General features: G+C 42.9%; 1 protein-coding gene across 1 annotated transcript in view; it reads right to left on the reverse strand.

Annotated features, from left to right (window-relative positions):
• Window positions 1–21,210, reverse strand: part of LOC126154493 (dipeptidase 1-like) — a 1,598,597-nt gene that overhangs the window by 602,487 nt on the left and 974,900 nt on the right. Inside the window, exon 8 of the mRNA XM_049916146.1 lies at window positions 11,519–11,669. Coding sequence (XP_049772103.1) covers window positions 11,519–11,669 — 151 coding nt within the window. The remainder of the gene's footprint in view (window positions 1–11,518; window positions 11,670–21,210) is intronic.

A 21,210-nucleotide genomic window follows, 5' to 3' on the forward strand; every position in this document is an offset into this window, starting at 1 on the left:
GTTCTATAAAGAATCGTTAACGTGTTAGTGAAGCTTCAGTTACGAAAATTCTTCGGCGACTGAAGCTATGTTTGCTGAATCTGTAACCACAAACAAGATGTATTTTACACATACATGCAATCAAATTCTGGCCCCCTTGTCAGTAACAACTATTTATGTTCATATTTAATGTTTGTAAAGTAGTTTCGTAATTAATATTCGAATTGACTGTCTGCATACAATACTCGTTTGCGCAAGACCGAGAAAGCATCTGCCACGAGCAATGTGGTAATAGTTCGATACTCTTCTCCATCAGACCAACTGCTGATTAGCTGCATGTCAGGTGGCACTGTTATGACAATGAAGTACTGGGAATTGTTTGGTTGTTTCTCATTATTTAATCGACAACAGGTGACTGACAAATAAATGAACCTGTATATCATTTACCAATCGCTACTCTTCCCCTAATGACATGAAGATTCGCCATGAACAATACATGATTCGGTTTCCAAACTAAGGTGTAGGCCTCCGTTCCCCGGTATGATTGTTGGGATCGGTTTGGGACATTCAAGTCACCGAAGTGGCATCCACTTGAGAGAGTTGCACCAGGATATGGACCACACGAAATTCGTATTACTTCAATAACTATTCTAAATGTATCTAAGTAAATAAGCGATCATTTTGTAAGGGAGCCGTGAACCCACGAACATAGATATTAGCATCCATCGCCCAAGTCGATAGCAGACAGGAGTCCATTACCGAGCGCTGCAGAAGGCAGTGAGATTAGTGTCGGGTCAAAGCAGTACCGGGAGCAATGGCAAAAAAAAGGAAAGAAAAAAAGGCGGTCTAGCTGAGTACGGTGTCAGTGACGGATGTGCCGAGTGAGGACTAATCGTAAATTCACCGGAGTGTGACAAATGAGCGCGTCCCCTTACCGTCGTGGGGTTGACCCTCATCAATACCGATTCGCGAGTGATATAAAACCGAAAGTGACAAGTGCCGGATTAACGTGTTTCGCGTCAACCGCGTCGGCCAGAAATAACTACGGATTGCAGTGAGCGTTGTTGTGAATTTTAACCACCATCATTGCGTGTGACGAAGTACTTAAAATCAGCAACCAATAAAAAATATAACCGTAATTAAACGTGTAAGGCGAAGGTAGCAACTACTTCAGAATTTGTGTGTTAATAGAAAATCATATCGGTTTGCGTATCGCCAACTTTGTGGTCTTTAATAATAGAAAAACTTTCAATCATTAACTACTCCGTCTCAGAACAGCCGAAACCAAAGCAGAAAAACACGTGGCCTTTCATCCATTACGCACACGGTCATATATTCATAATAATTAACTGTTTGGCGGCTTCGGTAATCACACAAAACCCAATAAAAGGCATAACGGGGGTGTTTCAGTTTTCTTAGAAGTGCTTCGCGGACAAAATATTTTTCATAGTGGTGATTCATCTCCGAACGCCGAAGTCGTTCAAAGATGCTTAATTTCAGGATAAGACGAATACATCCGAGTGCCATTTCCTTTTAATATGTTGTAAAAGCGTTTTGCATCTACTCGGTCGAGTTTTTTTGAACGTTTCCTGATTCCGTTTCACAAGGGCCTGTTTCTGAGCTTCGGTCGAACTGCGCAGGATCAGTCCGGATTACATCTTTTGCACAACTGAACGTTCGTGCAAAATCGGATGTACTACAGACATCGGTGTGGCTCCGCGCCCATCAGTGTTGGGACAAGTCACACGCCGGTCATCCTCAATCGTGTGTCACACAGCATCGAGATTTTTGAACAATAATCGATTTCGGTCGACCTTCACGAAAATTCGTACCTGACGGAACCACGACCATGACCAAATTCTGCAGTCTTTTCTGAAATTGGTTGGTTACCAACAGTTGGACGGAGCGTCATCTAAAGATAAGTGTTTGTTATTTAAGTGTTTTACACAGGCTGATCTAATGATATTTAAATATTTTAGTAGCTTATCAACTTCCTCCAGAGTTAATGCCGTACAACTGTCGACTAGGCTTGCTATGACATACAACATTTGTTTAGTTACGTAGTTAAAAATAATCACAATTCGTCCAACGAAAATCTCCACACGAAATTTATAGTTGTAGTGTATTAAGACACCTTTAAACCGAAGCGAACGTGTAAGCGCGCCCTCTCCAATTCGTCGGCGACAATGAGAAACGTTAGTTATTTGTTCCTGGGATCCTGTGGATTCACTACACTAAATTCCGAAGGAAAATAAATATGAATGGTAGAAAACCTACTGCGAGAAACCTGCTATGAGAAAGACGACAAGTTCTTTACATGACTGCTTCATTAGGAATGGAGTGAATAAGTAAATACATGGTAATTCTTTTTATTAAAAGGGAAAACACAATAAATGTCCTCGAATTTAAAAAGCGTTCCTATTACGGTTATGAAATTTTAAAATACAGGAAATACCTGAAGTTCTTCGTTGCTTACGAATCATTGATGTAATCTTATGGCTGATGTACGAATGCGTACTAAAACTTAATGCCTCCGAATTTTTTATCTGAAAATCATTAAAGCTTTTAAAATTAAACTGACGTTATTAACTTACATCTTTATTATTAATGTCTAGATCTATGCAGCCCTCTGCTGCTAGAGGACTCTAAATTGTAGAGTGCAAACGTAGTGTAAGTCGGTGCGTGAGAAACAGCGTGGTGTAGTCGAGTTTCGAATTTGAAGAGTTCGACGACACATGGAGCGCCCTCTGCTTCAGCATGACAATACAAGACCACACACGAGGGCTGCGACATTTGCAATAATCCCGTGCCTTGGGTTCAGTGTCACTGATCAGTCTCCATACAGTCCCATCTTGGTCCCATTCTATTTTCATCTGTTTCCAAAACGAAAAGAACACCTTCGAGGACTTCACTCTGATAGTTATGAAGCGATGTAAACAGAGGCGAGGTTGTGGCTCCGTCAACAAAGCCAAACATTTTACAGTGACGATACCGACGAACTGGCCTTTCGTTTGGAGAAAGGTGTTCGTCACCATGATGACTCTGTAGCGAAATAAAAATGCAGACATGAAGAACAAAGACATAGAATGTTAATAATGTTAGTTTCGTATGCGAATGTAGACTTTCTCGGCAAACCTCGACGATGAAGCCTTCTCGGCTTATCAGCCCAGTCAAGGTGCCTCTCTGCGGCACAGTTTCAACAATTTTTCTACTTGTCATCTTCAGATGATTGAAGATCACAAGTAGAAAACTTGTTGAAACGTTGCAGCAGAACGACGCCTTGACTCGGCTGATAACCCGAGAAGGCTTCATCATGTTTGTTTTATTTTAAAAGCTTTAATGGTTTTCACATAAAAAATTCAGAGGCGTTACTTTACAGCCTTCCCTTGTATCAGTGTGTTGTGTACCTGGGTACACAACAAACCCTGTGTGAGACCGCTGCCACACAGTCACAATCGCTCTCCCGGTGGTTCTCAGTTCCATGCAGCTTACAAATGCGGACCTCTTTCTGCCTCCACGCCATGTTCTACAGTCCATCGTACACGTCTGGTGATGGTGCCGTGTGGTGCCAAAAGGACCACTATCAACCGGGGACAGCACGGTACTTGTACTGCTAGAAGTGTAGATTCTTCTGCCGACATGCTCAAAACACGATGAACAGCAATCTCTCACACAGTTCCCATCAAGCAGTCACACAGTTCAGAGCAGCGCCTGCAGCCAGCTCAATGAAGTTCCTGCAAGACTAAATTCCAACTAAAAAGTCGATATTAATGAGTAACAGGACAACCAAGGGTGTCTGCAAAGATATTATCAACTACAGTGACAATGACATGGACTGCCAAGAGACAGCAAATTATTTAGATTTCATTGTATTGGATATAGGACATCAATCTATTATCAAAGTACCATGCTGTAGCATACTCTTAATAAAAGTTTTTCGTCTTTTCTTCTTGTGTCGCCACATTTCTGTTTTAGTGCTGCCCTGTCAAGCAAGTGTTTAATTAGTAAGCGCGCAATCAGTCTCCTTTAAAGAAGCATAGCAGTAAATCCAATTTTGCTGCTATCGAGAATGTCTGGACTGGATTAATAATAACATTCAGGTGCAGCACTCCCAACACATTGAAATATTAGAGACTGTTAATGAAAAATAGAAATGGTTTACCTGTGTTCACGTTATCTTCCCTTCATCATACTATACAGCAGATTTTATCACATACCCTATGTATGCGACGTGCTACGTTTTGAAATAAAAATAAAACAAGTAGATTTTTCTTGACAATTCTATTTTACGTGAAAGTCTGCACGTTAATCTACACTCCTGGAAATTGAAATAAGAACACCCTGAATTCATCGTCCCAGGAAGGGGAAACTTTATTGACACATTCCTGGGGTCAGATACATCACATGATCACACTGACAGAACCACAGGCACATAGACACAGGCAACAGAGCATGCACAATGTCGGCACTAGTACAGTGTATATCCACCTTTCGCAGCAATGCAGGCTGCTATTCTCCCATGGAGACGATCGTAGAGATGCTGGATGTAGTCCTGTGGAACGGCTTGCCATGCCATTTCCACCTGGCGCCTCAGTTGGACCAGCGTTCGTGCTGGACGTGCAGACCGCGTGAGACGACGCTTCATCCAGTCCCAAACATGCTCAATGGGGGACAGATCCGGAGATCTTGCTGGCCAGGGTAGTTGACTTACACCTTCTAGAGCACGTTGGGTGGCACGGGATACATGCGGACGTGCATTGTCCTGTTGGAACAGCAAGTTCCCTTGCCGGTCTAGGAATGGTAGAACGATGGGTTCGATGACGGTTTGGATGTACCGTGCACTATTCAGTGTCCCCTCGACGATCACCAGTGGTGTACGGCCAGTGTAGGAGATCGCTCCCCACATCATGATGCCGGGTGTTGGCCCTGTGTGCCTCGGTCGTATGCAGTCCTGATTGTGGCGCTCACCTGCACGGCGCCAAACACGCATACGACCATCATTGGCACCAAGGCAGAAGCGACTCTCATCGCTGAAGACGACACGTCTCCATTCGTTCCTACATAATTCTCACATGTACTAAGGCACTTGTCGTACTGTACAACCAGCTTTGAATACCCAGTGTCACTGCATACATCAGAAACTGTCCGATATGTAGCTGAACGAAGCGAAAAAGAGCGTAAAGAGAGCAATGAGAGAAGCATTCAACGAATTCGAACATAAAACATTGGCAAACAATCTAAACAAGAACCCTAAAAAGTTTTGGTCATATGTAAAATCGGTAAGCGGATCTAAATCCCCTATTCAGTCACTCGTTGACCACGATGGCACCGAAACAGAGGACGACCGAAGAAAGGCAGAAATACTGAATTCAGTGTTCCGAAACTGTTTCACTGCGGAAAATCGTAACACGGTCCCTGACTTCAGCCGTCGCACGGACGCCAAAATGGAAAATATTGAAATAAACGATATCGGAATTGAAAAACAACTGCTATCACTTAGTAGCGGAAAAGCATCCGGACCAGACGAGATACCCTTAAGATTCTACAGTGATTATGCTAAAGAACTTGCCCCCTTTCTATCAGCAATTTATCGTAGATCGCTGGAAGAACGTAAAGTACCTAGCGACTGGAAGAAAGCGCAGGTCGTTCCCATTTTCAAGAAGGGTCATAAATCAGATGCGAATAATTATAGGCCTATTTCGCTTACGTCAATCTGTTGTAGAATAATGGAACATGTTTTGTGTTCTCGTATTATGACGTTCTTAGATAATACAAATCTCCTTCATCATAACCAACATGGATTCCGCAAACAGAGATCATGTGAAACTCAGCTCGCCCTATTTGCCCAAGAAATTCACAGTGCCGTAGACACTGGCGAGCAGATTGATGCCGTATTCCTGGACTTCAGGAAGGCATTTGATACGGTTCCGCACTTACGTTTAATGAAAAAAATACGAGCTTACGGAATATCGGACCAGGTTTGTGATTGGATTCAGGATTTCCTAGAAGAAAGAACTCAACATGTCATTCTTAACGGTTCAAAATCTGCAGATGTAGAGGTAATTTCGGGAGTACCGCAAGGAAGCGTGATAGGACCTTTATTGTTTACAATATACATAAATGACTTAGTTGACAACATCGGTAGCTCCGTGAGGCTATTTGCAGATGACACGGTTGTCTACAAGAAAGTAGCAACATCAGAAGACTCGTACGTACTCCAGGAAGACCTGCAGAGGATTAATGCATGGTGCGACAGCTGGCAGCTTTCCCTAAACGTAGATAAATGTAATATAATGCGCATACATAGGGGCAGAAATCCATTCCATTACGATTATGCCATAGGTGGTAAATCATTGGAAGCGGTAACGACCGTAAAATACTTAGGTGTTACTATCCGGAGCGATCTGAAGTGGAATGATCACATAAAACAAATAGTGGGAAAAGCAGGCGCCAGGTTGAGATTCATAGGAAGAATTCTAAGAAAATGTGACTCATCGACGAAAGAAGTAGCTTACAAAACGCTTGTTCGTCCGATTCTTGAGTATTGCTCATCAGTATGGGACCCTTACCAGGTTGGATTAATAGAAGAGATAGACATGATCCAGCGAAAAGCAGCGCGATTCGTCATGGGGACATTTAGTCAGCGCGAGAGCGTTACGGAGATGCTGAACAAGCTCCAGTGGCGGACACTTCAAGAAAGGCGTTACGCAATACGGAGAGGTTTATTATCGAAATTACGAGAGAGCACATTCCGGGAAGAGATGGGCAACATATTACTACCGCCCACATATATCTCACGTAATGATCACAACGAAAAGATCCGAGAAATTAGAGCAAATACGGAGACTTACAAGCAGTCGTTCTTCCCACGCACAATTCGTGAATGGAACAGGGAAGGGGGGATCAGATAGTGGTACAATAAGTACCCTCCGCCACACACCGTAAGGTGGCTCGCGGAGTATAGATGTAGATGTAGATGTAGATGTACTGAAAGGCCCACAGTCACTGTCGCAAGTATTTCCGGTTAGTGATAATGAGAGTGTAAATGCTAGCCTTCCTCAGGTTATGTTAGTCGTCGGTAATTAATGTTCTGCTTTAAAATTTTCTACTCAGTTGTTGTTGTGGTCTTCAGTCCTGAGACTGGTTTGATGCAGCTCTCCATGCTACTCTATCCTGTGCCAGCTTCTTCATCTCTGAGTAACTACTGCAGCCTACACACTTCTGAATCTGCTCAGAGTATTCGCCTCTTGGTCTCCCTCTCCGATTTTTACCCTCCATGCTGCCCTCCAATACTAAATTGGTGATCCATTGATGCCTCAGAACATGTTCTACCAACCGATCCCTTCTTCTTGTCAAGTTGTGCCACAAACTCCTCTTCTCCCCAATTCTATTCAATACCTCCTCACTCAGATGTAGTGAAAAAGTCAGTGAAAAGAACCATCCGATATACACTATGTGATCGAAAGTATACGGACACCCCCAAAAACATACGTTTTTCATGTCAACTCACGGACTTCGAATGTGGTCAGGTGACTGCGTGTCACTTGTGTCATACGTCTGTACGCGAGATTACCACGCTCCTAAACATCCCTAGGTCCACTGTTTCCGATGTGTTAGTGAAGTGGAAACGTGAAGGGACACATACAGCACAAAACAATACAGGCCTGCCTCTTCTGTTGTCTGACAGACCGCTGACTGTTGAAGAGGATCGTAATCTGTAATAGGCAAATATCTATCCAGACCATCACACAAGAATTCCAAACTGCATCAGGATACATTGCAAGTACTACGAAATTCAGAAAACTTGGAGTTCATAGTCGAGCGGCTGCTCGTAAGCCACCGGTAAATGGCAAACGACACCTCGCTTGGTGTAAGAAGCGTAAACATTGGACGATTGAACAGTGGAAAGACGTTCTGTTGTGAGTTTAGTACAATTCTAAGTCACTTGTGTAACCAGTCAGTTATAAGTGGGATGTTTCCTGACTGGCTAAAATATGCAGATGTTAAGCCTGTATTCAAGAAAGGGGATAAAGAGATACCATCAAACTACAGACCGATTTCACTTTTGCCAGCATTCTCAAAAACTTTAGAAAATGTAATGTACAGGCAGCTTCTCAACCATCTGACGACAAATAACATATTACCGAGAACACAGTTTGGATTTCTGAAGGGTTCTGATATCGAGAAGGCTATTTACACCTACAGTCGAAAATGTATTTAATTCATTAAATAACAAATTACAAGCAGCAGGTATTTTCTGTGATTTGATTGTGTGAACCACAACATCGTTTTAAATAAATTAGAATTCTATGGTGTCACGGGAGTGCTGCAAAATGGCTCAAACCATACCTCACTAACAGAAAACAAAGGGTGTCAGTGCAAGGGACTAGTGAAATAAGTCATCAGTCATCATCAGAATGGGAAAAAATTACATGTGGTGTCCCACAAGGATCCATCTTAGGGCCATTGCTTTTTCTTGTGTACATTAATGCATTAATGATCTTTCATCAGTTTCACTGAAATGAAACGTGGATTCATCGGTAAAGCATATGCGATTTAAGTAATCGTTAGCGCCATCAATCCTGCCGAGAATCTCAGTTGCAAATTCAGCACATGTCAGCAAATCACTCGGCTGCAAGGCCTGCGCGATTTGCAGTTTGTAAGCATGCAACCTAAGCCTTTCAAGAAGAATCTTCACCACACTTGCTTGCGGTATTTTAAGTTCACGTGATGCTTGACGAGTTGATTTAGACGGACTCCGTTGAAACGTTTGCCGAACACGATCAACAGTTGCATCACTCACATGAGGCCTGCCACATCGAGGACAGTCTTCAGCGCTGCTTGTTTCGTTAAACTTTGCATACCATCGCTTTATTGATTTAACTGCCTCGGGCAGTTTGCCTTCATTTTGGGCAGAAGGACGTCGTGACGTTTGGCTGACGTGGAGTTTCCTGCATGGTGGTTTGCTGACGTGGGATAGTGTCACCCATTTGGGAACGAAGTCCTCCATAAGTATTACGATACTGCAGTGCATGTGTGATTCATAATTACGATACAATGTCTGCGACGACTACAGCCGTTATGAAAACTTGAAATGTATTCGCAATTGCGAATATGGATAAGTATCTGTTGTATAACAGAATGACGACAATGAAAATTTGTTAACGCCGGATAAAGGATTGGGTCTGGCAGTAAGTCGCGCTCTTATAGCCTACTGGTAAGGCGACCACACGCTATAAGTGGGATATCCGTATTCGAGTCCCGGTCGGGCACAAGTTTCACTGTCGTCATTCCGTAATACAGGTGATGGTTGTCCATATTCGCAATTGGGAATACATTTCATGTATCGCTAACTATTGGTTGACACAACCCGAAACGTACATGAGCACCAGAAAATTCCGTGGCCCTGACTGACTGAACAGTTTGAAGCCAGAAACGTCATTGTTACTAGCTGCGGAGTCTGGCGGAGTCGGTCCAAGGGAATGGTCGTGTGCCGGTCATGTGCCGCACAAACCTTTCCATCAAGGCAAAATTATTGTCACTTGAAGCTAAAATCATAGTCAAAAGGTAATATAAACGGTCGCGAGATTGCTGCCAACCGTAATTATTAAATCGGATATGAATGTAATGACTGAGCCGTAATTATTAAATTGGATATGAATGTGATGGCTGAGAATCATAGTACGTTATAACATGTTGTTAGGCACCATTGGATTAAAGTGCTGTTGACATCAGTCGTCATAAAATTGTTCTGATAGAGTGCAGCTGCAGGAATTAAAGAGAATTATTGAAAGTGGTTTCTGTAAAATTTACTTGAAGTGTTCACTACTGAAGTTAAAAATCTCATGAAATCCCACAATTTATTGTTATTACCACAGCTTTCCAATCTCAGAGCTATGTTCAGTGACTCGTTTCCGATCCGAATTTGGTTTTTAGACAATTGCTAGTGTGTCTTTTTACTGCCTTGTACTCATTCCGAGCTTAGCAGTTTTAGTGTATGGATGGAATAAAATGTAGTGTCTTATTATGAGTGTTTAAATAATTTGAGTTATATTTATCTTAAGATTTGCTTTATTAATTTTTATTATTTAATTTACATCTTGACCTCTTCTAATAATTTTTAATGTTTCTCAACAAGTATTCCTTGTTGGTCAGCTTAATACGTTGTTGCAATGGATCGGCTGCCATTGTCGCAGCCTTAACTGCTCACAGCACATTCCAGAAGACGAACCTATCTTCATTCAGTTGCATGATAACGTAATCTGATGCCGATTTATAAGCGTTATTTTATTGTAAAGTTAATTCTGAAGCATAAAACAGATTATTCATGTTCCGACGGTCAGGCACCATCGTGCTGAAGATAGGCCTACGACACAGGCTTTGCCGATTTCCGCCATTCGTATCACCATTAGTTGCCTTTTCTCGCTCCTGCCTTTATATTCACTATAACAAATATTTACATTTACTAAACGGAAAGAGCGTTTATTTTCCATGTCGATGGTTCTCACTTAACAGTACTCCGACATCTCAGTGAATCATCGGGTTCACATCCTGGTGCTATCAACTGCTCCAAAAGGGTCATCATATTTATAAGACGGAAAGTAGAAGATATCTATAGATACTCTCGGCTAAAAGTGACAGATCTGCGCATCTCCAACCCCAGTGCGCACAGTTTTGTGCAAACAGACGCTGGGGCACATACTTGTAAAGGCAAGGGGTGTGTTGTAGCTGGACCAGCCGTTCGGTGTCATGTGAATTAGGGAACTTGAAATTTACGTACAAAGCGACAGAGCTAAATTCTTCCTTTTTCTACGTCTTTCTGCTTACTTCAACAAAAACAGTGCTCTCACAGTGCAAAATAATCGCCTCTGAATATCAATGCTTAGCATCTTGGTTCCAACTATGTAGGGTGTTAAGGGTGTAAGTGCAGACATTCTAAACACTGCTACCCTCTTATGCGTCCACTTCAGCGTGTAACTTGCTTTTACTTTGCATGACACAGTTTTCTGACAAACGTGTCAATTATTTACTACCTAATATTTTCTGCATGTTGGTAAATGCACCACAAAGTGGACTACGCCTGTCAGTATAGGCTTCCAGTTTCGCATCCATGTGTGACCGCTTCAACACCTCATCTGCTGCCTTGGGGAATGTATCAGTAGCTTTCTCTTGCCACATGTGTTTGAGGTACTTACCAACCTAAAAACATAGTAATCCTAATCGCTCTAATCATTGGTCTGCAAATAAAATAATGTCTGCTGTAATATTGTTCAGTACACTGTTCTCAGTCACTAATAAAAGTAACTGCATTTAATCGCCCAAAACCTTGTTTATTGTAATATCCTATGTGCCGATTACTAATCCAAAAACCAATAACGCAGCGTTCATCTAGTATTAACGCTTGCGCACAAATATAAGTGAATTAGAGTGAAGAGAGGCGAAACGCCTGCGAATATGCGCTTGCTTCCGTTTGCTCCACTGTGCAGGCGGTTGGCAGCAGGTAGAGCAGGCAGAGCAGGCAGCATCGGCGGCGACTCACCAAGGCGTGTTGCAGGCGTGCGTGAGCGTGAGGTAGCGCGCGCCCAGCTGGTAGAACATGCGCAGCACCGCCAGCGAGCTGCCCAGCGCGTGGCCGCCCTCCACGCCGATCAGGCTGGCCACCTTGCCGGCGCGGTGCGCCTCCTCGATACCTGCAGACGTCGGGTGAGCTCACGTATCTACACTAACAGCCACAGTACCACTGTAAGGTGGTTGCATGTCGACATATACCAGATGAACATACACATGATGAACAGTAAAAAACCAATTCCATAACGTAAAAGTTAATTTCTAATAAAATTTTGTTAATGACTAGCTCAGTAACCAGCGCTGGCCGGGACTGTATTTATTCCAGTTTTCTGTTAGTTTATTTTCTCCTATCCCTCTCTCTCTATCTCCTCCTCTTCCCTCTGTCTTTGTCCATTTACTTCTCCTCTCTCTCTCTCTCTCGTCCATCTCCTCCTCCCCTACCTCTGCCTATCTCATACTCGTCTCTCTCTTTATATATTCTCTCCTCTTCCTCTCTTTTTCCATCTCCTGCTCCAATTACTCCTTCTCTTCCTCCACTCTCTGTTTATCTCCTCTTTTCTCTTTCTGTTCATCTCTCTCTCCCGCTCTCTGTCTATCCATCTCCTCCTTCTTCCCCTCTCTCTGTCCACCTTCTCCTTCACCTTGTCTGTTTCCATCTCCTCCTATCACTTCAGTCTCTCCATCCCCTCCTCCCATACGTTTCTTGTCCATCATTCCCACCCCAATAGGAGGTTTGTGGATCTTACCCCCACAGTACTTCTTTCCAAATAGTACATAATATCTGTACCAAATCTTGTTGCAGTCAATCATGTGTTTAGGAGACGCATTTTACCCGCGACATCACCCATGTATGCACATGTCAGATATATTTAAGATATTTCACATATATGGTATTTGTACAAGTATTTAAACCATATCTCTAACTAATTTCGTCCCATAGTTACGTTTTCAAGCAACTAAATGTTTAAAGCGTTTTGTCTCTTGAACTGTGTATCGTACAATGATAGAATTTGGCATGTACATTCAGCACCGTACGTGTCGGGAACAGAATTACTAAAAGAGAAGTAATAAATTAGAATAGTCACCCTTCGCGCGGCAGTTTTGCTGCATGAACAGGGACAGTATTGTAAGCTGTAAACTTTTCAACATTTTGTGTGGGGTGGGAGGGAGAAAGTTTCGTAAAGGTGGAAAATGATGATTAAAGTTTGTTAAAAGTGACTCAAGTGCTCCCATTCTCAAATAAGATGCATCTCATGAGTAGGGTTCGGTTAGTTTATCGGCGTTTTAGCTTTGTCCTTTACTTCACCTTACAGCTTGTGGGGAATGTTACGATGTTGTCACCAGATACGTGTTTTATTGTGTTTACGGATGTCTGATTGACGTAGACCTGACGAAAGTTTTAAGTTTTCATTTTATGGGCTACTATAGTGGGGCTCAAGCAGCTTGTGACCTCTGGCAGGCCTCTGCCAACACATTTTTCCATCGCCTTGGGTTCCTCCGTCACTTGCAATGTTTTGAGTCGAATTATTCCACTCCATGAGTGGTTTATTACATGATATCATTTATTTTCTCCTTTTTCGAGCAAGTATGTTACTTAATTAGAAGGCTTGTACTTTGGTGTTTTGTTGGTCTTCGCACACTTACCTATCTTTTACCTTCGTCCACCACCGCATTACCTATTGCGATACAACTTCCTATGTATCAGTTCCCATTTTGATGCGTTCGTCATGTTATAACTACGTCGTCAGTGTGATACCTTATGATCGAAGGGAAACAGTATGACGACGTCAGCTTAGATTTTGGAGGACTCCCCTTAGTTAATATGGATTTGAAGTCCTTCTTTGTACCATTCTTGTATTGTCCGCCTGTTACGTAATGGAAGGGTCACCAGGTCATATATTCTATTTTGATCTCGTGTATAACGTATGTTCTCAAGGTATATTTCGAGTATCCTTCCAAGTTCTTCACATTCCGTTATTCACGTAATATGTTGTCTGCCGCCAGGTTGCATTTTTGATGGTGTGACAAATAATTATGATATTTCACGAGTAGTGATAATGCTTAGGCTGTAGAGATGCACGCTACTGCGTACTTCATAGATTATAGTGGGACATTTTTCTTTGAATGAGGACAGGCCCTCATGGGATCTAGGGTTTTTCTCATCTACAAGAATTATGTAGGTTTTTTATATTAAAAATATTGAGAACCTTTGTTCGGTTGCGGTTCTGATCGTATACTGTCTATTTTTTGTCTTTTCACTGTTTGGCATGTTCTCTTATAACTTTGTGATGCTAAAAAAATTTTCAACGTTAAGCAGTATGTATACAAATTCTATTTCGTTTTGTTGAATGTACACAGGGATTTGTCTTCACGCTGCTTCTTGCATTTTGTAGTTTTTAAGTACTTTATTATTACCCGTCCCTTTCTGTAAAGCTTCAATGGTACACTTTGATATACACTACACGTATAAAACTTTCTGGCAGATTGAAACTGTGTGCCGGAACGAGACTCGGCAAAGGTCCCAAGTTCGAGTCTCGGTCCGGCACACCGTTTTAATCTGCCAGAAAGTTTCATATCAGCGCACACTCCGCTGCAGAATGAAAATCTCATTCTACTACACATATACTTTTATTATGCAGGAGCTTGAAGACGGCATATTGAATTGCCGAAACTGGCAGCGAAAATATAATAAAATAACGTCTTAATTTGCACGGCTCTTTCGAGAATTTCTTTCTTCAATATTTGACCAGCCGCTGTCCCACGTCCACAATCGATTAACATAGATAGAGAGAAATGTCTGACGCAAAGGTCTGTGGTAAGGTCTTATGGGACCAAAATGCTGTGGTCATCAGTCCCTAAGCTCAGTCACTACTTAAACTAACTTAACTAACTTACGCTAAGGACAACACACACACACCCATGCCTGAGGGAGGACTCGAACCTCCGACGGGGCGAGCCGCGCGAACCGTGGCAGACCACGCGGCTGTCTAACGCAAAACATTGCTGTGAATTGCGTTGATTTCTCTTTAAATGTTCAGCTTCAGAGCATCAGTACTTTGAGGGATTGAATGCATATGCTCTCTCCTTTAAGTAGTCTCAAAAGAAAAAGTCTCAAGTAGATAATCCTAGGGAACGTGGAGTTCGCCCCGTTTATTTGCGAAAGCTGCGTGAAGACGACTCAGTGAAGCGTTTTACTTGTGACACGTTGCTCCGACTTGTTGGAATACACTGTACTCCTTCCGGTAATTAGTTAGTTGGATATAGAATTCTCTGAAAATTGTACGGTAATCTCGTGTATTGGCCGCCTAGTCACAAACGTTGATTATAACATACGATTACCGGAAACGGCACACAGAACGCCAGTTTGTCTCACCGGGAAGTGAAGGCTCGACTATCTCGTGAGGATTGGGCGGTAATCAACACCTGCCGTTCTGTTAATTAACATGGCTACATATATGAAGCCGTGCCTCGTCTGACACCAAATATGATATCGCGTCTGTCTGGCTAACAGTGTTTTTCGGGAAGTCAGTTGCTATAATCATATAGTTTAGGTTTGTTTGTCACCTTCAGTAGTTACACAGTGGTAACGCGTTATGGTTTCAGTTGTAATTCATGAAAAACTGTACGACAAGATGTGTATTTAACACCAGACAAATGCGATAACTTGCATACTCATTTTTTGTGGACTATTAGTAATTCTCCTTTCAGTATAGGCACGGCGCGGGGTTCCTTACTCAAGGGCGCCTATTTCGTTTTGCATTTAAAACCGAACCTGTTGTACACCAGTTTTTCTCCAACAGGGTGATAATTATTGAACTGTACGAAAGAAACGTAAAATAGTTACTAACTACGGCGTGCACACACTTTATTCAACATGTAAACGTCACTGGCCGGCCTTAGTGGCCGAGGGCTTCTAGGCGCTACAGTCTGGAACCGCGAGACCGCTGCGGTCGCAGGTTCGAAACCTGCCTCGGGCATGGATGTGTGTGATGACCCTAGGTTAGTTAGCTTTAAGTAGTTCTAAGTTCTAGGGGACTTATGACCTCAGAAGTTGGGTCCCATAGTGCTCAGAGCCATTTGAACCATTTTGCAAACGTCACTAAAGGTATTCGAATTTAGATTATGACATGTCAGATATGCCTCCCATGACTGGTGATGATGTGGTGCATACGGATAGCGAAATTCTGCATGATCCGCTGAAGTGTCGGAACATCGATACTGTCGATGACCTCCTGAATGGCTGTTTTCAGCTCAGCAATGGTTTTAGGGTTATTGATGTACAGATTTTCTTTAATATACCCCCCCACAAAACGTAGTTGCATGTGTTCAGATCCGAAGAATATGGCGGGCAATCGAGGCCCATGTCTGTGCCCTGTTTGTAGCCAAGAGCCAGAATGCGGCCTTCAGAGTGCTCCTCCAGGACAACAATCACTCTCCTCCTTCGATGGGTTCGAGCCCCGTCTTGCAAGAACGACATCTTGTCGAAATGAGGGCCCTTTGGGTGATGGGGATGACATCACCTTCGAAAACCTTCACATACCGTTGCGTAGTCACCGTGCCACCAAGGAATATCGCACCGTATATTCTGCGACTGGACATTGCACACCACACAGTCACTCGTTGAGGGTCAAGAGACTTCTCGATCGCGAAATACGAATTCCCAGTCGTCCAAATGAGCCAGTTTTGTTTATTGATGAACCCATCCAAGTGGACTAAACCAAACCATACGCATTCTATGCGTGGCCAACTGTGAAGTTTAAACGTCCTAACTCCAACCATTCAGAAGTTATGACGATCTTCTTTCATATAGATCATTATTTCTCACCCTGTATATCGTGTATGTTACTATTAACACAGCTCTTGGCATTCGGAAATTTTGCTACTAACACTTCATGTGTTTCTTCAAACGAGTGAAAACGAATATAGATCTCAAATACAACTTTCATGTCCTGGACTGAACGAAGAGTTTCACACACCAACTTCATTCATAGTAGTGCACTGTAATGCAAAGTATTCAGCACTGACACGTAGGGATATGACAGCGGAAAAACTATCGGTAGAAACGTTTACATATTCACTAGTCATGCTAGTTTTGGGAGACTCTTTCATAAATAGCGTAGGGTAGTTGTTTCATTATAGGTTGACTCTTATGTGGCTGAGGTCCAACAACGCGAGGTTAAGCGTCTTTGTGCTCGACAATGCCTTTTAGGGTTGCTTGTTTCTGAATGCGTGCTAGTGTGGTGGTTGCTGAAGTGGAGTCTACAAATATGGCTGGTCGTCAGGACATGAGACATCAATGAACTTTGAACTTTTGTTCGAATATCTTACCGTAATTTTCTTACTAAAACTCAATAATAACTGTTGACAAAGAGTATAATAAATTAACTGTGCAACTCAATCCATTGAACTTAATGATCTCGAGCCGACAAATAATTAAATAATGCTAATGATAAAGCAATTCTAGAGTGAAACTTTCTGGCAGATCAAAACTGTGCGCTGGACTGAGACGCGAACTCGGGATCACTGCCTTTCACGGACAAGTGCTTTACCATCTGAGGTATCCAAGCACAACTCACGAACCGTCATCAGAGCTCCAGTTCCGCCAGTACCTCGTCTCCTACCTTCCAAACTTCACAGATGCTTTCCTGCGAACCTTGCAGAACTGGCACTCCTGGAAGAAAGGATATTGCGGAGGCATGGCTTAGCGACAGCCTGCGGGATGTTTCTGGAATTAATTGTCACTCTACAGCGGAGTGTGCGCTGTTATGATTATTCCTGGCAAATGAAAACTGTGCGCTGGGCCGAGACTCGAACTCGCGACCATCGTTTTTCGTGGGCAAGTGCTGAACCATCTGAGCTACCGAAGTACGACTCCCGACCAGTCGTCACAGCTCTAATTCCGCCAGTTCCTCGCCTCCTACTTTCCTACCTTCACAGAAGCTCTCCTGCGAACTTCCGAAACTAGGGCTCCTGGAAGAAAGGAGTTCGAGTCTCGATTAAACAATTCACTATGCTCAAGGACATTGTAATTCTGTCAGAGACAGCAAAGGACTTAGAAGAGCAGTTGAACGGAATGGATGGTATCTTGAAGGGAGGATATAAGATGAACATCAACAAAAGCAAAACGAGGATAATGGAATGTAGTCTAATTAAGTCGGGTGATGCTGAGGGAATTAGATTAGGAAATGAGACACTTAAAGTAGTAAAGGAGTTTTGCTATTTGGGGAGCAAAATAACTGATGATGGTCGAAGTAGAGAGGATATAAAATGTAGACTGGCAATGGCAAGGAAAGCGTTTCTGAAGAAGAAAAATTTGTTAACATCGAGTATGGATTTAAGTATCAGGAAGTCATTTCTGAAAGTATTTGTATGGAGTGTAGCCATGTATGGAAGTGAAACATGGACGGTAAATAGTTTGGAGAAGAAGAGAATAGAAGCTTTCGAAATGTGGTGCTACAGAAGAATGCTGAAGATTAGGTGGGTAGATCACATAACTAATGAAGTATTGAATAGGATTGGGGAGAAGAGAAGTTTGTGGCACAACTTGACCAGAAGAAGGGACCGGTTGGTAGGACATGTTCTGAGGCATCAAGGGATCACCAATTTAGTATTGGAGGGCAGCGTGGAGAGTAAAAATCGTAGGGGGAGACCAAGAGATGAATACACTAAGCAGATTCAGAAGGATGTAGGTTGCAGTAGATACTGGGAGATGAAGAAGCTTGCACAGGATAGAGTAGCATGGAGAGCTGCATCAAACCAGTCTCAGGACTGAAGACCACAACAACAACAACATGCTCAAGGAGAGGTGTAATTGTTAACTAAATGAGGACGGATGACAGCTCAGTTCGGTGATAATGACACCTCGCCTTTTCGATTGCTTCAGCTTCGGAAGCAATGACTGAAATCTTGCAGGACATATTCGTTGCATCTCTTCCGGTAGTAGCGGGGAGCCACGGCTGCTCTGTAACAGGTAATGAACACCTAAAATGTCAATTTTTTTTACAGGAGTGGGCAAATGTCGGGACGTGTAACATGAGTGTGCGTATGTAGTCTAAACATCCATGTTAGGAAAAATTATCGTTTTTATAACCCTTGTATTCTCTGTGCACCCAGTCGTAATTTCATCCATCTAGCGTAACTGGATAAAAAATTAGAGAAAACTGCAAGCAGTCACTTTTTGAACTATTCGTTTATTCCTCTACCACGTACACCATCTGGTCCCCACCACGTCCTTGCATGCTCTCTTAAGCAGCAATAGCATCCTTTCCACCTCTACGCTGCCATCTGTCACCTTCCTCACCACATCCTTACATCTCACTCACACACCTAACACATCGGATTGCTACTCACGTCAGATGCAGTCGCAGTCCTAATCCAGCGGCTGGTGATAGTAGTCACATCTGTGAGTTTCTGTTGGGTGAATGTGTGAGAGTTATACATCTGAGGAGGTCTTTCTCCGAAAGCCTATATATTTCTGTATTCTTTTCCTTGAGCCTGTCTGTCGTTCAATTCCTCCTCTATGTTGTCAGTAGCATCCTATTCCTTCCATATTGTAGTAGATGGAGTATATCCAAGGAGGAATGGTCATTATTAAGGGGTATGACAGGAATGGTATTTCAAAAGCAAAAAGCTTAGTAAACATGTGCTCTAAAATGCATACCTTAAGAGCTATGGGCACTTGTTTATTTCGGTACCGGTATGTGAAATCCATCTCTTCTACTGAACAATAGCTTGTAGCTCTTAAGGTATGCGTTTTAGAGTCCATGTTTACTACACTTCTTGCTTCGAATAATAGTCGTCTCATATTCCTGTATATTGACTGTTCCTCCTGAGACACCCTATATATATAAATCATATAGTGGACAATGTCGGAGGCTCCATCAGGCAGCTCGCAGACGATGGAGCTGTTTACAACACATTAGGAACTCAGAAGATTGTAGTCAATTGCAGGAAATCCTGCAGAGAATCGATGATTGGTGTAGGAATTGTCAATGGTCTCTGAACATAAATGAATGTAATGTTGTATGAATAAATTTGCGATGAAATCTCCTACTATACAATTATGCTATTGCCTGCAAATCGCCAGTAACAATAATTACCAGAAAGTACCTAGGAGTACCTTTTACACTGAGGTCTTTAGCGGAATGATTACATAAAACAAACTGTAGCAAGAACAGTTGCCAAGCTGAGATTCACTGGTAGAATCTTGTTGTTGTTGTTGTTGTTGATGTCTACAGTCCAAAGACGGGACTGATGGAGCTCTCCATTCTGCTGTGTCCTGCGCAAGCGTCTTTATCTGCGAATAACTATCGCAATCCACATCCATTTGAACCTGCTTGCTGAATTCATCTCTTGATCTCCCTACAGCACTACACTGATGATGAAAGGATCTCAAACAGATGTAATACAGCCACAAAAGAAGTGGCTGAAAAAACACTTGCGACACAAATTCTTGAGTATTGCTTATCAGTACGCGATCCTTACGAGACTAGACTAACAAAAGAAAGAGAGAAGATCCAACGAAGAGGACGTGATTCGTTACTGGTTCGCTTAGTCAGCGCCAAAGCATTGTGGGACTAAAAAAACATATTCTGACGTAAGAGAGGTGTTGTGCACTACGAAGATTTTTACTACTAAAGTTCCCAGACGGTACGTCCCAGGAAGAGTCGGTCAGCACAATGTGCCTTCCTAAATACGTGTCAGATATGACAACAACGATAAAGTCAGAGGTATTAAAGCTCGTACGGAGGTTTAGAGACGCGAATGGAACGGGTAAGGAGAAAACACAACGGTCCCGTCACGTACCGTAACGTGCCTTGCGAAGTATGGATTGAGATGTAGGATAAATTTATTTGTAATGGACTACTGATTTTTAAAAAAAATCTCTCTCTACTAAAGGAAAAACGCTCACTGTTATGAAACGTATCACACATATATTGTAACCTGGCAATGTGAGATATAGAAAACCGAGATACGTGATGTTGATTCTAGCTCCCTGTCTGCCAGTAGCGTATTAAACGTTATTTTTTCCGCCAGTCAGCAGTGAGACAAAGGCAGCGCGTGGGTGGTACGGTTAGCTGGTTAGCTGGCGCACGCGATGTGTCAGCACGGTGCTCGGTTTCTCCCCACCCCCCGGGCAGCCCCGGGTCGCTGGCTCCGCCGCTGGTGCGCCCACTGTGCACGCCTCGAGTCTCACAGCTATCGATTCACAGACGGATTACACGGCGTGGCTCTCTCGATATTATGCGCGGCAGCCAGCTGTGTCGCGGGAGGCCGACTTGTTAGGCGCGGGTCGCCCTCCTCCGTCGTGACGCCGCCTGGCGCCCTCGCTACTCGCACGACAAAGGCAGACCCCTTTGGGGCTGTGCACAATGCAAGGCGTTGTACGTGGCACAGAGTCTTCTTCACGCTACCAGCGCAGTCGGATACACTTCTTCCTTCAGTGACAGTTCAGATTAACTCTGAGAACCCAAGTCCGCATCTTATTCTTTTTTGTGCGTTTACAGTTTTCAGCAGCTTTGCGAGAATATTTCTTATGGTCTCTAAAATGCAGATATATTGTAAGTAATCAACTCTTGTAACAAAAATAAAGCCTTGTAACGTAACAATTTAAATATAACTAAAAATTTATAAAAGTTCCGAAATAACATAGGCAAATGGTTT

This window comes from Schistocerca cancellata, unplaced genomic scaffold (genome assembly GCF_023864275.1).
Source record: "Schistocerca cancellata isolate TAMUIC-IGC-003103 unplaced genomic scaffold, iqSchCanc2.1 HiC_scaffold_1092, whole genome shotgun sequence".
Classification (NCBI taxonomy): domain Eukaryota; kingdom Metazoa; phylum Arthropoda; class Insecta; order Orthoptera; family Acrididae; genus Schistocerca; species Schistocerca cancellata.